This window comes from Pyrus communis, chromosome 3, assembly GCF_041283825.1.
Source record: "Pyrus communis isolate YQ-2024b chromosome 3, ASM4128382v1, whole genome shotgun sequence".
In the NCBI taxonomy this organism is placed as follows: Eukaryota; Viridiplantae; Streptophyta; class Magnoliopsida; order Rosales; family Rosaceae; genus Pyrus; species Pyrus communis.
In genome coordinates, this window is record NC_142567.1 from 30,306,207 (window position 1) to 30,322,140 (window position 15,934).

The window sequence follows — 15,934 nt, forward strand, 5'->3', positions numbered from 1 at the left end:
TTTTGTAAGAAAGAATAAAATATCAAGTATGACAGAGGAAAGGATCAGCAGCTAATACTAGTAGGACCTATCTTCCAAGTCGGAATTGGATCCTCTCCCGAGCACAAGCTCAGGATCCTCCTGACCAGCCCACATGAGCCGTTGGATTTTGATCCAATGGTTACAATTATCATAACTTTAAAGAGATCTCCTGTTTGTAACTGTTGGATTCTCACGTGTGCTGGTCAAGAGGATCCGGAGCACAAAGCTCAGGAGAGGATCCCATTCCTTCCAAGTCTTGTCTATAATCCAATGAGAACAATCAAGGGTTCTAGTGAGTCCGTGTCAGCTGGGTCCACCTCCGAAAATGACATTATCAAATTCAATACCAAAAAATTCAAAGTTGGAACAAAGAAGCCAAAAGTCCAACAATGATGCTGAAGCTTTCATGCCTCTAAAGCAGCACCAGTTATGAGTGCAACAGCAAAGAAAAAATGGGAAAGCAATTCACTCACATATCAGGTAAATATAGCAACATAAGTAGTTCTTGTGGTACTGACTAGGAGGCCAAAACATCTACAAGAGACCATCCTTCCTTATAACAGAAAGGAGGAAAAATAAAACAACAATTTGAACTTCCATTATTCACATTCACGTAAGATACTATGTACACAAGCTGCGCAGAGGACGATTGAAGCCACATAATGGACAAGAACCTGATATACCAACTGATCTAATGGAAATATATACTCAGTTCTCTTCTGTTTGAGAAGTGCTTCCACTTCCGGTTGCATTTGCCGACGATGATGATGATGAATTTCCCACACTGCCACCTGACTGAGATCCTGAGTGAGAAAACAGACCATTGAAAGGCCACGGTATTGAAAACCTTCTCCCGTTTCCGTTTCTCCCATCCTCATCTCCCTCTTCCCAACCAACATCATCACCAATCTCTTCACTCTCCCTCGAGTTACTGCTATTCCTGGAAATATCTGAATCACGCTTTGATTCATCAGCAGGCAACTGGAACCTGCAAACTGGACAGGAACTATGAAGCTCCAGCCATGGCAGAATACACCCGCTATGAAACTTGTGCTTACATGGCATCTCTTTTGCTTCTACACCGACCTCAAAATCATCCAAGCACACTGAACACTGCAAATTCTCCTTGATCGTCACAGTGGGCAGAGCTTCCACTGCCTCCTTTTGCGCAGGTGGAGTCCCATATCTATTAGGATCATTCTCTGCCAAATGTTGCAGCAACAAATCTAAACCAGGCCCGATGAAATAATCGCCTAATGAACCAATAGGGGTGTGATTGTTGTTTTGACCCTGATTCGAATCGTAAGATCCCTGAACAATGATGGTTTGATTGAAAGGATTTATAAGAATTACACGCTCCCTCTCCCTTTCTCTTTCCCTATCCCCCTCAGAATTCTCAGACTCAGATGCCAATCCAGCTCGAATGCCTTGAAGCAGCTGTAGAATAGTAGCTGAGCTTCTTCTCCTCCTCCGGATGATTGATTCAAGTTCTCTGTCCAATTCAGTATCTCCGCCCTGGCGAGTGTCACCATCATCATTGTCATTGTCATTGTCATCATCATCATCGTCATCAAAGTCGAGTCGTCTTAATCTCCGGCGACGACGGGGATTGTTCATCATGCCCAACAGGATTGGAGCCCAGAGGGAGAGGGCACGATCGGAACCCAAATCAGAGTCAGCGTCTTGATTCTCCCTTGTAGTGCCATTGATTTCTTCAATAAATCCGCTTTGGCAAAAGGGGCATTTCATTTCTACTTCCATGATGGGATTCACCATTTGAGAACACCTATGACACCAATACCTTGCTACCATTGCTTCGTCCATCTCTCGTTCTTTCTTTCTTTTTTTTCTTTCTTCACTCACTGTCACAATACCATATCAAAATCAATTACCAATTAAACAGGACCAAAGAGATGAAGAACTTAGCCCGACTTGAGATCTCAGCCATCACAACAACAATATTGCCCTTCGTCCCCACTATCCCACCCAACACACAATTTATTTGACACCATTTAATATATGTAAATCCCAAACAATTAAATAATTATCAAGAATAATTATATAAAAAAAGTCAGAATTTGACAAGTCCATGCAGCAGAAGATATGCTGAAGTTGAGCACCTTCGATGAACCACAGAAAGAAATCACTTGTTTCAGAAAGGACAAAAAAGCGCAAAAAATAGATAATAATAAAAATAAAAAGGAAGACGGAGAGTTGAATTTTTATTGTTACCAAAAGCCAAAAAATGGGAGGAACAGGGTTGAGCAACAGCAAAAGCAGATCTTAAGAAATCAAATCGCTTTCCAGAATGGAAACAGGGTTTTATGGAAGAGGATTAGAGGAGAGGTGTGGATTTAAAGCCGATTGTAACATTTAAGGTGAGTAGAGAAGGAAGGGAAGGATCTGGAAGTATTTCAGGACCCAGCTATTTATTATCCATCTCGTATTTAGTATTTACCAACAATAATTAATAACAATCAAAATTCAACAACAAGAAGAAGATGATGACATTTGACATGCAAACCAAACGTAAACGTAATAAATTTGGAAATTACTGCAGCAGATAAAGTTACAAAATTTAGACGAATTGTTTGAATAATACAGAAGGAGAGAAATACAAGATTTGTGGAGAGTGTACCCACCCAAATGATAAAGCAAGCAATTTTATGAATTCCTTCTTTGTCTTCTTCTTCCTCCTTCCTTCCCCTTCTGGGTTTTTGGTTTTGGTTTTGGTTTTGGCTTTTGGAGCTGCAAAAAAAAAGAGAAAACTGAGGGAAAGAAAGACTCCACCAACCCTTCCCCCCTCTATCTGTGTGTGTGTCTCTCTCTCTATCCCATCCCCTTTCCAAGTTTCCAACTTGCTAATTTCTTTCCTCTATTTTTCTTTTACTCCTTTGCTTTTGAAAATTACAAATTCAAATTGCAATATTTTAGACTAATGTTGTGATTACTCTACTTTTCATTCCACGTTTATATCATCTTCTGCTGAGAAATTTCCGCCGTTTGTTTATTCTCTTCTACTCTTTTATTCTTTGTTTTTGTCTGTTTGTTTGTTTCTTTCGATTGGGTTGGGTATCTATAATTTCCTTGTCCTTTTAAAATTAAAAAAAATGAACTAATCGTAAAACGCGTTATGTGTATGCGTGTGATGTGGACCATGTGGTGGTGGTCCCTCATTCATTGTTTTTCAAAACCAAATAGCCAATAATTTGATTTCTATTGGCTTCTTTTTTTATTTTTATTTTTCCTATATCAAGAACCTTTCATATTCAATTTTAGTCTCCCTCTAATTTCTCTCCTACGATAATTAAATATTCTTGTTACCCGCTATTTCACAACTTTGCCCTTGATTGTTTTGGTTACTTCCACAATTGTTGCCAGCTGTTGGTGGTCAGCTCAGCTCAGCTCAAGAAATTAATATCAATTGTTGTTTTCTTTTAATAAAGATAAAGTTGAACTACATTATTATTACAAATTTATTATAAAATTTAATTAACTTCCCCAACATCTTAATGTATATACTATGTTTTGTTAACAAAATAAAATATAGCATAATATTATTGAACGAAAAGATTTATTATGCCCAATTAATATAATTTAAACAAATCGCTAACACTATGATCGAGCTTAAGTATAAATGAAGGGATCAATACCTAATAACTTGAGGCATCGCAAGTATGGATCAACCTCCTCTAGTGATCAACCACACCACCCCCCCCCCCCCCCCCCCCCCCTTTCTCTTTTCTCCCCCCTCGTAACAAAATAGATTCATACCAAAAGCACATTAATTAAAAATGAAAACACTCTTAAAATATTTCTTATCTTCTATGAAGCTCCTAAAAGGGTTTTGTAGTAGCAAAATTTCGCCGTCTTCTTATTTGACGAAATTATACCTACTAAATAAAGTGACGCCTTAGGTTAAGGACCAAAGTCACGCGCCTAGAGAGGTTTGGCAACCAATGAACCTCCGAAGTCTAAAACAATTTCTCTAAAAAAGAGAGATTTAGAGTTGAACTACGGAAAATCAACTTACCAAATAATAAACTGGAAAATGGGGAATTATAGGAGTTAGGGTTGACCACATGTATAGGGAATCTCATGTCATGTGTCGGCGTCTGATTGACCAGAGTGTGTCATTTGTTGCATGCAATAGGAAAATATATTTAAGATGTTGAAATATCTTAAAATGTTTGAGAATAATGCTTAGATATATTATTAAATAAATAATAATATTTTAGAATTACATTATTATTTGATTTTGTTTCATTGAATAACGGAATATATCCTTCAATTATGAAAGCTTAAAGGTAAGGATCTTCAATTCCATTGTTTTATCTCCTTGCCATGATGGAGCTTGAAAAGATTGTAATTAGCTGCTCAGATGTTCTTTTGTTGGTTGACTTGAGCGTGAAACAAATATGGACTTTGCCAATTTAATAAGGGCATTGTTGTCAATCGTGAATAAAGTTTACGTGTGGCTCGAAGATTTTCTAAATTAATTTGGCACCACATATTTTACATATGGTTTGAAAAATGTTTGGTTCATTATGTGTGACGAATCATTATTCTTTATTAACAATTAGAGTCTGATATGAGAAGTTGTCCCTTTATAAAAAATTAATGTTGTAGTTGTATTTAGACTGAAATAAGCAATAAAAAGTCAAATGTTCATAAGAATTAAATGAAGCAACAAAGCATAAACTAGGAGTCTACGACCACACATGAACTCTAATCCTAAATAAAATTTTTGTGAATGCTCCCTAAATTATCAAATTTAAATACCAAAAATGGCACAAATTTTAATCGAGCGATCCAGTTTGGTCATGGTTGGGGATTGTCGCTTCAATTTACTTATGATTCAAAATTAGTACTAGAGAGAGAAATGGGAAGGTTGACAAATGACAATCATTCAAATGCCCGACACGTCCTTTCATAAACAAATAAATAAAAAAAGCTTAAGCCGTGACCCCATTGACGTTTCAATTGAAAGCTTAGTAACTCCTAATAATGATAATTATTTTATTTTTTACCGTTCCTATTTCTTTACTTATATTCTTCTCTATCGAGGCAGAAGAAGCTCATATCGTCTGAGAATATTTAGCATGAGGCTGAGCTTAATTAATTGACGAAAAGTATTAACTCAATTATTTTTAGCAAAAATTACGTAATCAAGTTAGTTAAAACAAAGTGTTTTCCTTTCGAAACATGGCATCCAAGTTAGCGAAGCACTTAGCTGGCTGCTGTGCCGGCTTTCGATTGTTCCGAGCCAACAAAACAATGCATGAATACTCTCTCTTTCAACCCACTATTTACATCAATATATTCCTCATTCATATCCTGCTCAACCTATATATACCAACAAAAAGCAAGGGACCATGGAAACCGGCTTTTCCTTAGCAAGAACAAACAAAGCCCACCAAAACTGCCTCCCTTGCATGGCCTAATTATACTCTGAGGCTTGCAATTATCCAAAAGTATCTTCTACACGCCTACTTCGGACAAACAAACAACAAAAAAACTCTTGCAAGTTCGTAGTGAATAACATTGTACGGGGTGTGAAATTCAACGAAAAAGCAAAGCTACATTGAAGGGGTGAACAAATGTTGTCATGGAAACAAGAGGCAATTGCCTTCTCTTGGTTCCTCAACCAAAATGCTATTGTCAACTAACACCCACATGTCTGATTGCTGCGTGGTGATGCCGACACGCTAACTCGACTCACACGCATGGACCACTGGACTTGGATCTTTATCAAAAGCTTTTGGCATACCAAACCAAACCACACGGACCATGTGCTTCTCCTTTTAATACTTTGATTTGATCAACAGGTTCCCATCCTCATCCGGCCAATACAAATGCAATAATATGTGATCCGACTGTACAAGGCCCACTCCCTAACACAATCTGGCCGCAGCGACTACATCATATGAAAGATCCTCTAGACAACTACCCAGGGGAGTCGATCCACAAGGAAAAGACAGATGGCACTCAAAATTAAACCGAACTAGGCTGGCTTGCTGCCTTCTCCTCCTGCAAGGTTTCAAATCGAGTTAGAAGCAGCAAAAACGACGTTTCATCTGGATAAAATAATAATCATAAGAGACTTTTACAATTAAAGAAAATCCTATTAACCTAAAGTGGGGTAACAGTCACAGCCCCAATATGGATTCATATATTCTTCTACTACGCACAGATCTATCTGATGACAATCTGCCCTGTACATGACTAATACTTAAATGGCATATGTAGTATAATGTGGCGGCCGAAAGAACGCATGAGCCAAGATAATTTTTGAGTATCTTGTTGAAAATGAATAAGAAAACAGCAGAGGAGCATAACTACTAATGAGGGAATAAAAAGGCCTTTGTCAGCTGGATGACTAAAATCATTTTACACAAGATTTATAATGCTTGCACATGATACAAGTATGGGTACGGTTATATAACAACCACAAATCATCATCCAATCAAATTTTGGGTAGAGAGGTGTACAAATGAATTATCCAAATTCTCAACTGAGAAATCTCTCTGTCAAAACCAAGAAAACAACCTCAAAACGCCACCCAACCAAATACTAAATGTAGATAAACATGTGAATGGAATGTTTTGGTCAGTTGGTGTTGCTGGGAGATAACAAAAGGGTAAGAATGAAACCATGAGATCTGCTATACCAAATAAATTAACCAAATGGCATAATAGTGGGGATCACAACCCGCGTCATCAGACACGTTATGCTACCAAATTTCATATAACTGGTCAGAAACATATTCATGGATACTTACATCTACGAACTGAAACGATCTGACTACAGATGGTTTTGCCTTAGAAGATTCGACATCAGAAGTAGATCTGTTGCCACTGCAATATTTTCCCTAGAAACCAATAACAGAAGTTTCAATTTAGTAACAGTTGACGAACAGTCGTTGCTACGTTCTAACAGACAAGAACAGTATTATGAATATCTAAAGAAAAAGAAAGTATCAGCAGTTCCAAATTTCAAACACCAACATATATCTCAGTAGTTCACATCATAGCAAAACGTAATTCTCCAAACTAGATGTTGCAATAGTACACCATATATTACTTTCATTCTTTCGCCAGGTTGATTACTTTCAAAACCATCATGCACAGAACCATAACAAGATGCACTATGAGAACATTAGCATTCATTTTTCATTTTATTATCATGTGATTTCATAGACACTTCAGTCGAATGCCCCTTAACAGACTCATTACTTTGAGTTAACCCTCAATGAAGTTCATACACAAATTAAATCCTTTACCCTTTCCTAATTACCTTTCCATATTATATTTCTGAATATACCTATCAGCTTTGCTGCCGGAGATTTCTTGGAACACACCGTAATGGTTGTTCCTTTGACTTTACATACGGGCTTTCTTTCTTGTTTTCTTCCATGTACATATTTGTACAATCTTGCGTTAGGTTGTTTTTGACAACCTCCTTCCTTTTAGACTATTATGACCATTATTGTATATTTTGTAATAATTATATGTAAACGAGAATCAAAGCTGGAAAAAGAAGTGGTAGTCATGATGTCCCCCCTTCCCCAACACCCCCAATGAAATAAACAAATAAAAATCGGAAGTGGAGGAAAACATTCTCACATCCCAAACAAGGATCTGAATAAAAACCTTCTTACATCGTCAAATGCGCCATAGTATTTCAAATCAATATGTTCTATGCTTAAATCATGATGAACAAAGTACAGTCAACAAAAATTATACTACAACAAAACTTGTATTAAAAACATATTCATTCATTGGATGGATAGACACGAAAGTATTTGCAGAGTTCGTGTCTTTTATTCCTTGCATCTTTCAATATTCTATGGTAAAGTCTACATTTATGTGATTGCATGCCGCCATGATGAACTCAGATCGAAGTGGAGGAGTGAACAAATTGCACAGAACCCCTCTTCTTCAATTGCCACACAAACAGTCACAAAAGACCCTTCTTGTGGACACCATAGTGACTTAATGATCAAGGCCAGTTTTAGAAAGGGTTTTCCGGGGTAGAACAGCAAGATCATCAATTCTCAAATCTTGCCTAGCCCACCATCCAACTAGTATCCAAGTCCAAGAAAAATCTTGCATGATTCCTTTGATGCATAGGACCTTTACTTATTTAAAGAAAATGTTTTGGGTCACCAGTGGCGTTAGTTCCACTGGAAAATTCAAGACCAACATGCATGGTTGTCCAGACCCACTTAGAACAATTGATATCAAACTTTCAGCCCCCTCTCCTAGAATGCAAATGTTAACAGAGCAGAAAACTTTCCCAGAGTTACGTCCAGAACAGACACGTTACGTCTCTTTTCAAGGAAGCCTAATTAGAATTTCATTCCTTAACCAAGTTGGATACGAAATTCACAAATCACAAATATCAAGGATAGCGTTGTTGTTCATGATATGCGATCTCATGTCCTCTTATGAATATTCTTGCCTCCAAGAGGACTTTAATGGTCATCTATATATCACAGACCAAGTTACATACATGATACATTGCAACCCTTGAACTCTTAGTGCTCCAGCTACCTTCTACATCACACTTTTTTGAAGCTATACATATACTTGATTGTTATAGTTTCCTTGGAAGAGTGAGACTCATTAATCTTTAAAAAATACTTTATAGTTGTCTTGTAGGTAGCTATTCATAGAATCTTGCCTAGTAAATTTTGACAACCTCAAGTGGGCCAATGTCTACATTCCTTCATTATACCCATTCTCTCGTGTCCCTCCCCTACTCTTATTGTGAATCCCAAATATTAGGGTTTTAAAACTGCACTTCTCACCAAAGAAATTAAAAGAGATTAATTGTATGTCACTAACTTCACTAACTTTTGTCCTGCAATTGTATACTCTAACTTCTTGGTTCTCATATAATTGTATGTCACTAACTTCACCAACTTTTAACATCCATGACTTAAGGAAACATGGATTAAATGAGATTTTAAACAGATCAGTGGGTGAAGCTATACAATTTGTACAAACAGAAATACAAAAGAAGATGAAGTTGCTCCATAGTAAGTTTGTTAATCGTTACTGATGCAAACAAAGTGAGGTGATAACATATTGCAATTGTAGATGCAAGAGAAGAACAAGGAAAATGAAAATTTGAGCAGGCATGTAATGTAAGAGAGAGAGAGAGAAGACAAACCTGACCATCTTCAAAGAGTGAGGAGTAATACGCGGGGTCATAGATAGCGCCTCCTATAGCATCACTAGAATCTGAAGTTTGTCTGGGTACAACGGGGGTAGTAGGACTCAAGAAACTATTTCTTAAATCAAAATCGGCTTCTCTAGGAGTTGCACTAGTGTCTACATAGGAAAGGCCCAACCTGTAGATCTGAATCCATAACAAGGAGGAGGATAACCTGATGGAAAAGCCGATAATTTGCATGGCCAGAGTGAGCTTTACAGAGAAGATGTACAAAGTTGTATTACTCCCACTTCCACGAGAAAGGTTCCTGCAGAACACAAAGTTACAAACATAAAAGCATCAGAAGCAAGCATACATATATATACATATACATACATTAAAATGCAAAATGGAAAAAATGGAAAATGTTACCAGATTTCGTGAGTGAAGAGAATGAACCAGATGACATCGAGGAAAATGGCGCAGACGAGAAGGACGGCGTATGTGCGGCCGAGGCTCTGACTGCTGCTCTCGATTGCGACGAGGGCGAACAATGCAATGGCCAGATTTATCAGCAAAACCCCGGTGTACAGTGCACCAAGCGATCCCACCAATGCGCACCCAATCTATACATACATACGTACATCAAAGGATCGATCTTTAACATGTTATATGAATCAATCATTCATTCGTATTGATTTGGTTTTGTAATTGAAACGAAGATGAAGCGAAAGGAAATGAAAGGAAAGGAAAGGAGAGGAACCTGAATGTAGAGGAGAATGACGGCCAATGATTGAAGCCTATCGTAATCACGAAGCCATGGCTGTATTCGATCACGCAATGATTCGCAAAGCATCATAAACTCCTCCTACCCCCTATCCCCCTACACCGGTCCCACCCTCCGCCTCTCTCTCTCTCTCTCAAATCTTCTTCTTCCTTCTTTCCTTCTTTCACTGGTTCTTCTTCTAGTTATGATTCACAAAGCCTGTCGTAATACCAAATTTCAAATGTGAATTGATTTAGGGGTCTTTTAGGGTCGGTCTGATTTGCCATTTGCCTCGCAGTTTGAGGCCAACTCATCTCTTCATCTTCCTCCTCCTCCTCCTCCTCCTCGTCCTTGTTAAACTAACTTTTGCTAATTTTCTCAGTTTCTTTCTTTCTTTCCCCTTCACTTTCTTCTCATTTTCCCCTCGTCTTGGCTAAGGCTTTGGCAATTGGTAAGAACACAACTTACTTTCCTCTACAAGCATGTATTTTTACCAATTTACAATGTTGGATACTCATTTGACCGTTAGCTAGATAGATCTAGCATTCGTGTCATGTTTTTTGTGTTCGTATCGTTTTCGTATCATATCTGATATCGTGTTGTATAACATGTGTTAAAGTAAACATGTCCGTTAAATTTTTTTTTTAAATCAATAAATAATGAAAATGAAAAACATAATTTGACAAAAAAAAATATATATATATGTATATATAACATAACACTAAATTAGTATATGCATACCACATTGTCACATAAATATTTAAAAAAAAAAAAACACTTGTCTTTCAAGTATTACATAATTCAAAATAAGAGCCTAACGAAAAAACCATTAGTACATTACTATAAAATATCAAATGTTAAGGATATGCAAAATGAAGGAAGTTGTATTTCAAAGTTGAGAAACCTTACACATTTATATATGCTTTCACATTTTCTAAACATGTACATTAATGAGTAAGAATTTTATTTATTTAGAACTCCCTAAGGTTTGTATGGTTTTAAAAATTCAAATAATGATGGACTTATACTCATAGCGTAGATGATGCAATCCTGAGCCTTTGCATATTTTTTTCACAATTTTTTGCACCTGTAAATTAATTATTATAATTTTTTTTAATGTGTTTGGTATTTTTAAATTACTTGATACTTTTATTTTTAATGTATTTTATAATTGTTTAATCTCACTCTTTAGTATACTGTAAAAATAAACAAATAAGTAAAACTTATTTACCACCACCGCTTAAAGATGTACCAGAAAATTTGAAAAAAAATTGAAAAAAAAAAAAAGAGAAAAGACTACCAGTATCAGGGAGTCCACCACTAAACCCCATTTCCGCCTGTAGCTGCACCAGCGAAACCACCACCACTTGAAGTTGTACTAGAAAATCCACCACCGCCTGAAGCTGTAGCAGTAAATTGTTTGAAGCTGCAACAATGAAACCACCACCACTTGAAGCCAAACAAGCAAATTCACCACCACCAGAAGTAGCACCAACAAACCTGTGGATGCAAATTTTCGCCTTCTTCTCCTTTGACGAAAATGCATCTGCAAAATAATAACCTAAGATCAAGGCTAAGAGCCTCACGCGTCCACAATGAATGGGGGGCTTTGGCGGAAGAATCCCCAATGCCAAAGTTAGAATTTGAGAGATAAAGTGTTTAAAGAATTTTAGGGAGAGAATGGCCTCGCATTTTGGTGTGAAGATGGAGCTATATATAGGGGTGTTGCCGACTCTATTTGGAGAAATAATATCTTGCAATTAATTTGGTAATTAATCCCAATTTGAAAAGAATAATTGGGAGTTACCTTGTGGATGAGGATTTGATGAGGAGTGATGAGAGGGTTTTGAATAAATATTATTTTGATCACTTTTGACTCTTCCTTGATTGAGCCGTTATTGTCTGTTGCATGCGCGTAGGAATCCCGGTGTGCCTTGAGGGTAATTTTGTCTTTTTATCCCTAAAGTACACGTGTTGCCTCCATAATTTGCTTGATTATTTTTAGCTCCACAAATGCCCCCACACCTGCTGGGCTGCTCGCAGGAAAGGGCAATAGGTGTAAAGATCTCCAACTTTGATGCAGATTCCCACTTGAACTTGGAATTCGATTTTTCTAGCAAAGGGGAATACATTGCCTCCAAAGCCTATTTAAGCCTACCTTAAGCAAATGATTAAATCAACTTTGGAGGGCAATTAGTTATCCCTACAAGAAAGAGAGAAAGCTAGAGGATATTTGTTCCCCCTCCTCTAGCACTCTTCTTTGCTTGCTCGTGCAAAGAACCATCTTTCGTTGATTTCTTTATCTTCTCTGTGCTGCACCGATGTAAGAAAAACTTAATTTCCTTTGTTTTCTTCTTGAGTGGTGCTGCTACGGGGCAGTCATCGGGGTGGTATGGCACATTGGCTGGCAGAGTCCAGGAGTCGGCTTGGAATAGGTCGAAGATGTGGTGTGACAGGGGCCATAACTTGTGCTGCTCATCTTGACTGAAGCCAAAGGCTGGCTCAGCATGGGCTGAGGAAATGACGTGGCATATGCCATGGTTTGGGCTACCACGTCTGGGTTGCTTGCCAAAAATGAGGAAACTGCTTGAGTTTGATTTTTCAGCTGTCGTAGATGGAGCAATAAAAGATGGAGCTGCCAAGATCAGAGTTGCTGAAAATGAAGTGTCGGATGAGCAAATTGTTGAGTGCAAAGTGGTTGTTACCCCCTGACCATTTGCTGCTTAGCTGGTCTTCAAGTATTCAATCTTTTTTGGGGAATTGGTTTACCATTTCGCACTGGAGAGCAATTAGTTTAACCTCTTGCACTGGAGAGTAATTAGTTTAACCTCTTGCATTGGAGAGCAGACCCATATGGGTGTCGAGGAATTGGTTTACCCTCTCGCACTGGAGAACAATTAGTTTATCATCTCACACTGGAAAGCAATTAGTTTATCCTATTGCACAAGAGAGCAGACCCATATGGGTGTCAAGGAATTAGTTTACCCTCTCGTACTGGGGAACAATTGGTTTATCCTTTCGCACTAGAGAGCAGACCCTTAGGGGTGTTGGGGAATTAGTTTACCATCTCGCACTGGAAAGCATGAAAATCGTTGTTGTAAGCGTATTTGAGGAAAATTGGACTGCTAAACAACTGAAATAATCCTCAACCTGTAAGGTCTTGTTCGGCGATCTGCTTGAGACTTCAAACTCCTTGTGGAACCCGTGTAAAGATGTACGTGGGAAGCGCGGTGAGCTGCTCCCAGACTTTCTTCAAGTATTGTGCCATCATTAGATGTTTCGTCGTGTGCCCTTTTGAGGCTTGATTGGTGATCAGCTGAGAATTTGAATGGATTGCAAGCTTCATCACCGCTAAGTTTTTCGTTAGCAGAGGCTGCTAATAAAGCCTTGTCTTCTGCTCCGTCATTTGACACTTTGAAGTTTAGAGTATCATGGGCTTGGTCGGCGCGAGCCACATGGCAAGATTGGCACGGCTAAGAGCCGTGGTGTAAGATCGGCACAATTAGAAGTAACGGTGACATATCAAGGGTTGCCGGAAGCCGTGGAGCAGGTAAGCACAGTTGTGAGCGCAGAGCTGGGGTTGGTTTAGGCCAGGTTGTGCATAGTAGGAGGAATTGGACCACTAGGTCCGTGATGCTCGGCTACTAGACGAGCCATGCCCCCGATTTTTGGTAGTTGGGCTAGTGCATCCTTCTAGTACTCGTTTGCCATCGGCGAGCCATTAGGCTGAGCTACTACGTTTGTCAAAACAGAAGTAATATTTGTATTCGACAATCTATATGGGATAATCCCGTCTGCTTGATCTTATCAATGAAAGGTAACCCGTTTATATTGGTCATGTCTCGTCAGTAGCTTCATTAAAAATCACGCAATCGTACGGTCATCCGTCTCTCTACTTCTTCCTAAATTTGCCTTTGTTGGGGTAGCAGAGCTCTCGGCTGCCCCCAATCATGAACTATTGGTTTAGGCTGCTATTCCATGTGTTCGGCTCATTTATGTTGTGGCTGCAGTGTATGTGGAACGTTAAACTTGAGCCAGATTGAGTGACTTTTTTCTCTATCCGTCTTACTGCCTACTCCGATGTAAGATGGATGATGCTCTTTGCGGGCCTAGCCGTGAATAAACACTTCACTTGGAAGGTTACTCATGTTGATTATTGGAGTATGGCCTCAATCGTGAATGTATTCTCGTTCGTGGGCCTAATCGAGAGTGCACGCTCTTCCACACACTAAGACGAGAGTATATGCTATCTTAGGGGCCTAGTCGGGAGTGTACATTACCAAAACGTTCGGTTAGTGACTAGTCGAATGGCTACTTGCTGAGACACAGCTGGAAAGGTTCGTCGTTTGTCCTTGTCTTATTTCAGAACACCTCATCTGGGGCACGCTGTATCTTAGTATGCTAAAAGAGCTGATTCACCAAGGTCGTCTGCTGCACAATGGCGCTTTTCAACTTTATAACTTATTGAGACAAGTGTCGTTCGACATTTGGGTTGGAAGAGTTCAGACGGCATGCGTCTCTTTGAGTAGTGGAAGTGTAATGGATTATGGGCGTGAAATTTGAGTTGGGATATGTCAAATCTATGGAGAAATGAGGTAAAAATACCGCTGGTTCAATTGTAGGTCCATAAATCTAAAGCCGAGACTGTTGAACTGGCCTTGGGTCGATTGTAATTGCTTGGAAGGCCACGGGAGTGGGCTAGGCCTCAGATTAGATTGTGGGAGACGGTCGGATTGTTGGGTCTAGTCGGGTCGCTAGCGTGGATTGCTCTGTGTACGGTGCGGGTGGGCATTGGGCTTATGCTTTGTTTGGGAGGGCGCTAGGCTCGAGCTGGCCTTAGGCCCATAAGCGCTGGGCTGTTTCTCCTGCCACAGCTGCTTAGGCTTACGCTGATAAGGTAGTGGCTTGGGTTTGGCTCAGCTGCCCTACAACGTGGGCTGCAGATTGGGGCGTGCGTTAAGTGGATGAGGCTTGGGCCTGCGTTATTGGGGTAGTGGCTTAGGCTGCTTCTAGCGCCTAGGCTTGCTGCTGCAAAGTGGCGTGGGCCTAGGCTAGTGGCTGCCTCGCTAACCCCTTCTCAACGTGGGTTTGCTACCATGAAGCTGACCCATTCCCCACTGCTATGGTGGTCCCCGTAGTTGTTATAGTAGTGGTGCTCCTTGGTGGCAAAGTTGCTCCTCTTGCCATTGTATTGAGCCTTGTGGATCTTCATGGTAAGGCTACGTCTCGTCCTTCATCATTCGATCTGGATCTTTGAATGTAGGAAGTTCCGTTTGTCGTGGTTTCCAAATTTCCCATCATTGTATTTTTTTCTCACCTCTATTCAAAGAATTAAAAAATTCTAGGAATAAGAAAGTATGAAAAATTTGCGAACGAACGAGAAACGAGAAACTTTGAATGCAAGAGTCTTCTTCGAGCGTATGAATTAAACTCTCAATGAAAGCACCAATTTATGGATGCAAATTTTCGTCTTCTTCTCATTTGATGAAAATGCACTTGCAAAATAATAACACCTAAGATCAAGGCCAAAAGCCTCATGCGCCCACGATGAATAGGGGAGGCTTTGGCCGAAGAATCTTCGATGCCAAAGTTAAAATTTGAGAAAGAAAGTGTTTAGAGAAGGCAAAGATACTAATGAATTGATGTATATATGACTCTTATACATCGGAAGGCAAAGATACTAATTAGGACTATCTCAATGAACAAAATATGTCCTAAATAGTGAATCCATGGACAATGGATCGATGGAAGAAGTAACCTAATGATGTTAGATTACAGAGACCTTCTTCTCATAACCATCATGTCCAAAAAGGTTCTTGGTCATAAGGATTGTCGGAGGGATACTGACAATCCATAGACCGGTACATACTATGTCTGCTTCAATTGGAATGATGGAAAGTCTCATCCCATTCGTGTAGCGACACTAAGACAAGCATGTAGGTGCTCATTAAGGGAATGAGTTCACTGAACACAATCGAACGAGAGTAC

At 39.2% G+C, this 15,934-nt stretch overlaps 2 protein-coding genes across 4 annotated transcripts; both read right to left on the bottom strand.

Annotated features, from left to right (window-relative positions):
- Positions 1–471: 471 nt before the first annotated feature.
- Positions 472–3,069, bottom strand: LOC137715428 (E3 ubiquitin-protein ligase SIRP1). 2 transcript variants are annotated; one of them, XM_068454759.2, is made up of 2 exons: positions 2,664–3,069; positions 472–1,883 (listed from the first exon to the last, which is right to left on the bottom strand). In XM_068454759.2, the coding sequence occupies exon 2, from the start codon at positions 1,843–1,845 to the stop codon at positions 730–732; it is 1,116 nt and encodes a 371-aa protein (XP_068310860.2). In that variant the 5' UTR covers positions 1,846–1,883; positions 2,664–3,069; the 3' UTR covers positions 472–729. The 2 variants fall into 2 exon arrangements, with proteins under 2 accessions (XP_068310860.2, XP_068310861.2); XM_068454760.2 differs by lacking the exon at positions 2,664–3,069 and adding an exon at positions 2,254–2,394.
- Positions 3,070–5,329: 2,260 nt separating this feature from the next.
- LOC137716036 (uncharacterized) lies at positions 5,330–10,419 on the bottom strand. Of its 2 annotated transcripts, XM_068455425.2 has the most exons (5): positions 9,944–10,419; positions 9,613–9,806; positions 9,199–9,508; positions 6,803–6,892; positions 5,330–6,051 (listed from the first exon to the last, which is right to left on the bottom strand). In XM_068455425.2, exons 1-5 carry the CDS (start codon positions 10,037–10,039, stop codon positions 6,016–6,018), a joined length of 726 nt encoding a protein of 241 aa, XP_068311526.2. In that variant the 5' UTR covers positions 10,040–10,419; the 3' UTR covers positions 5,330–6,015. The 2 variants fall into 2 exon arrangements, with proteins under 2 accessions (XP_068311526.2, XP_088548014.1); XM_088691888.1 differs by lacking the exon at positions 6,803–6,892 and having other exon boundaries at positions 9,944–10,381.
- Between the last annotated feature and the right edge of the window lie 5,515 nt (positions 10,420–15,934).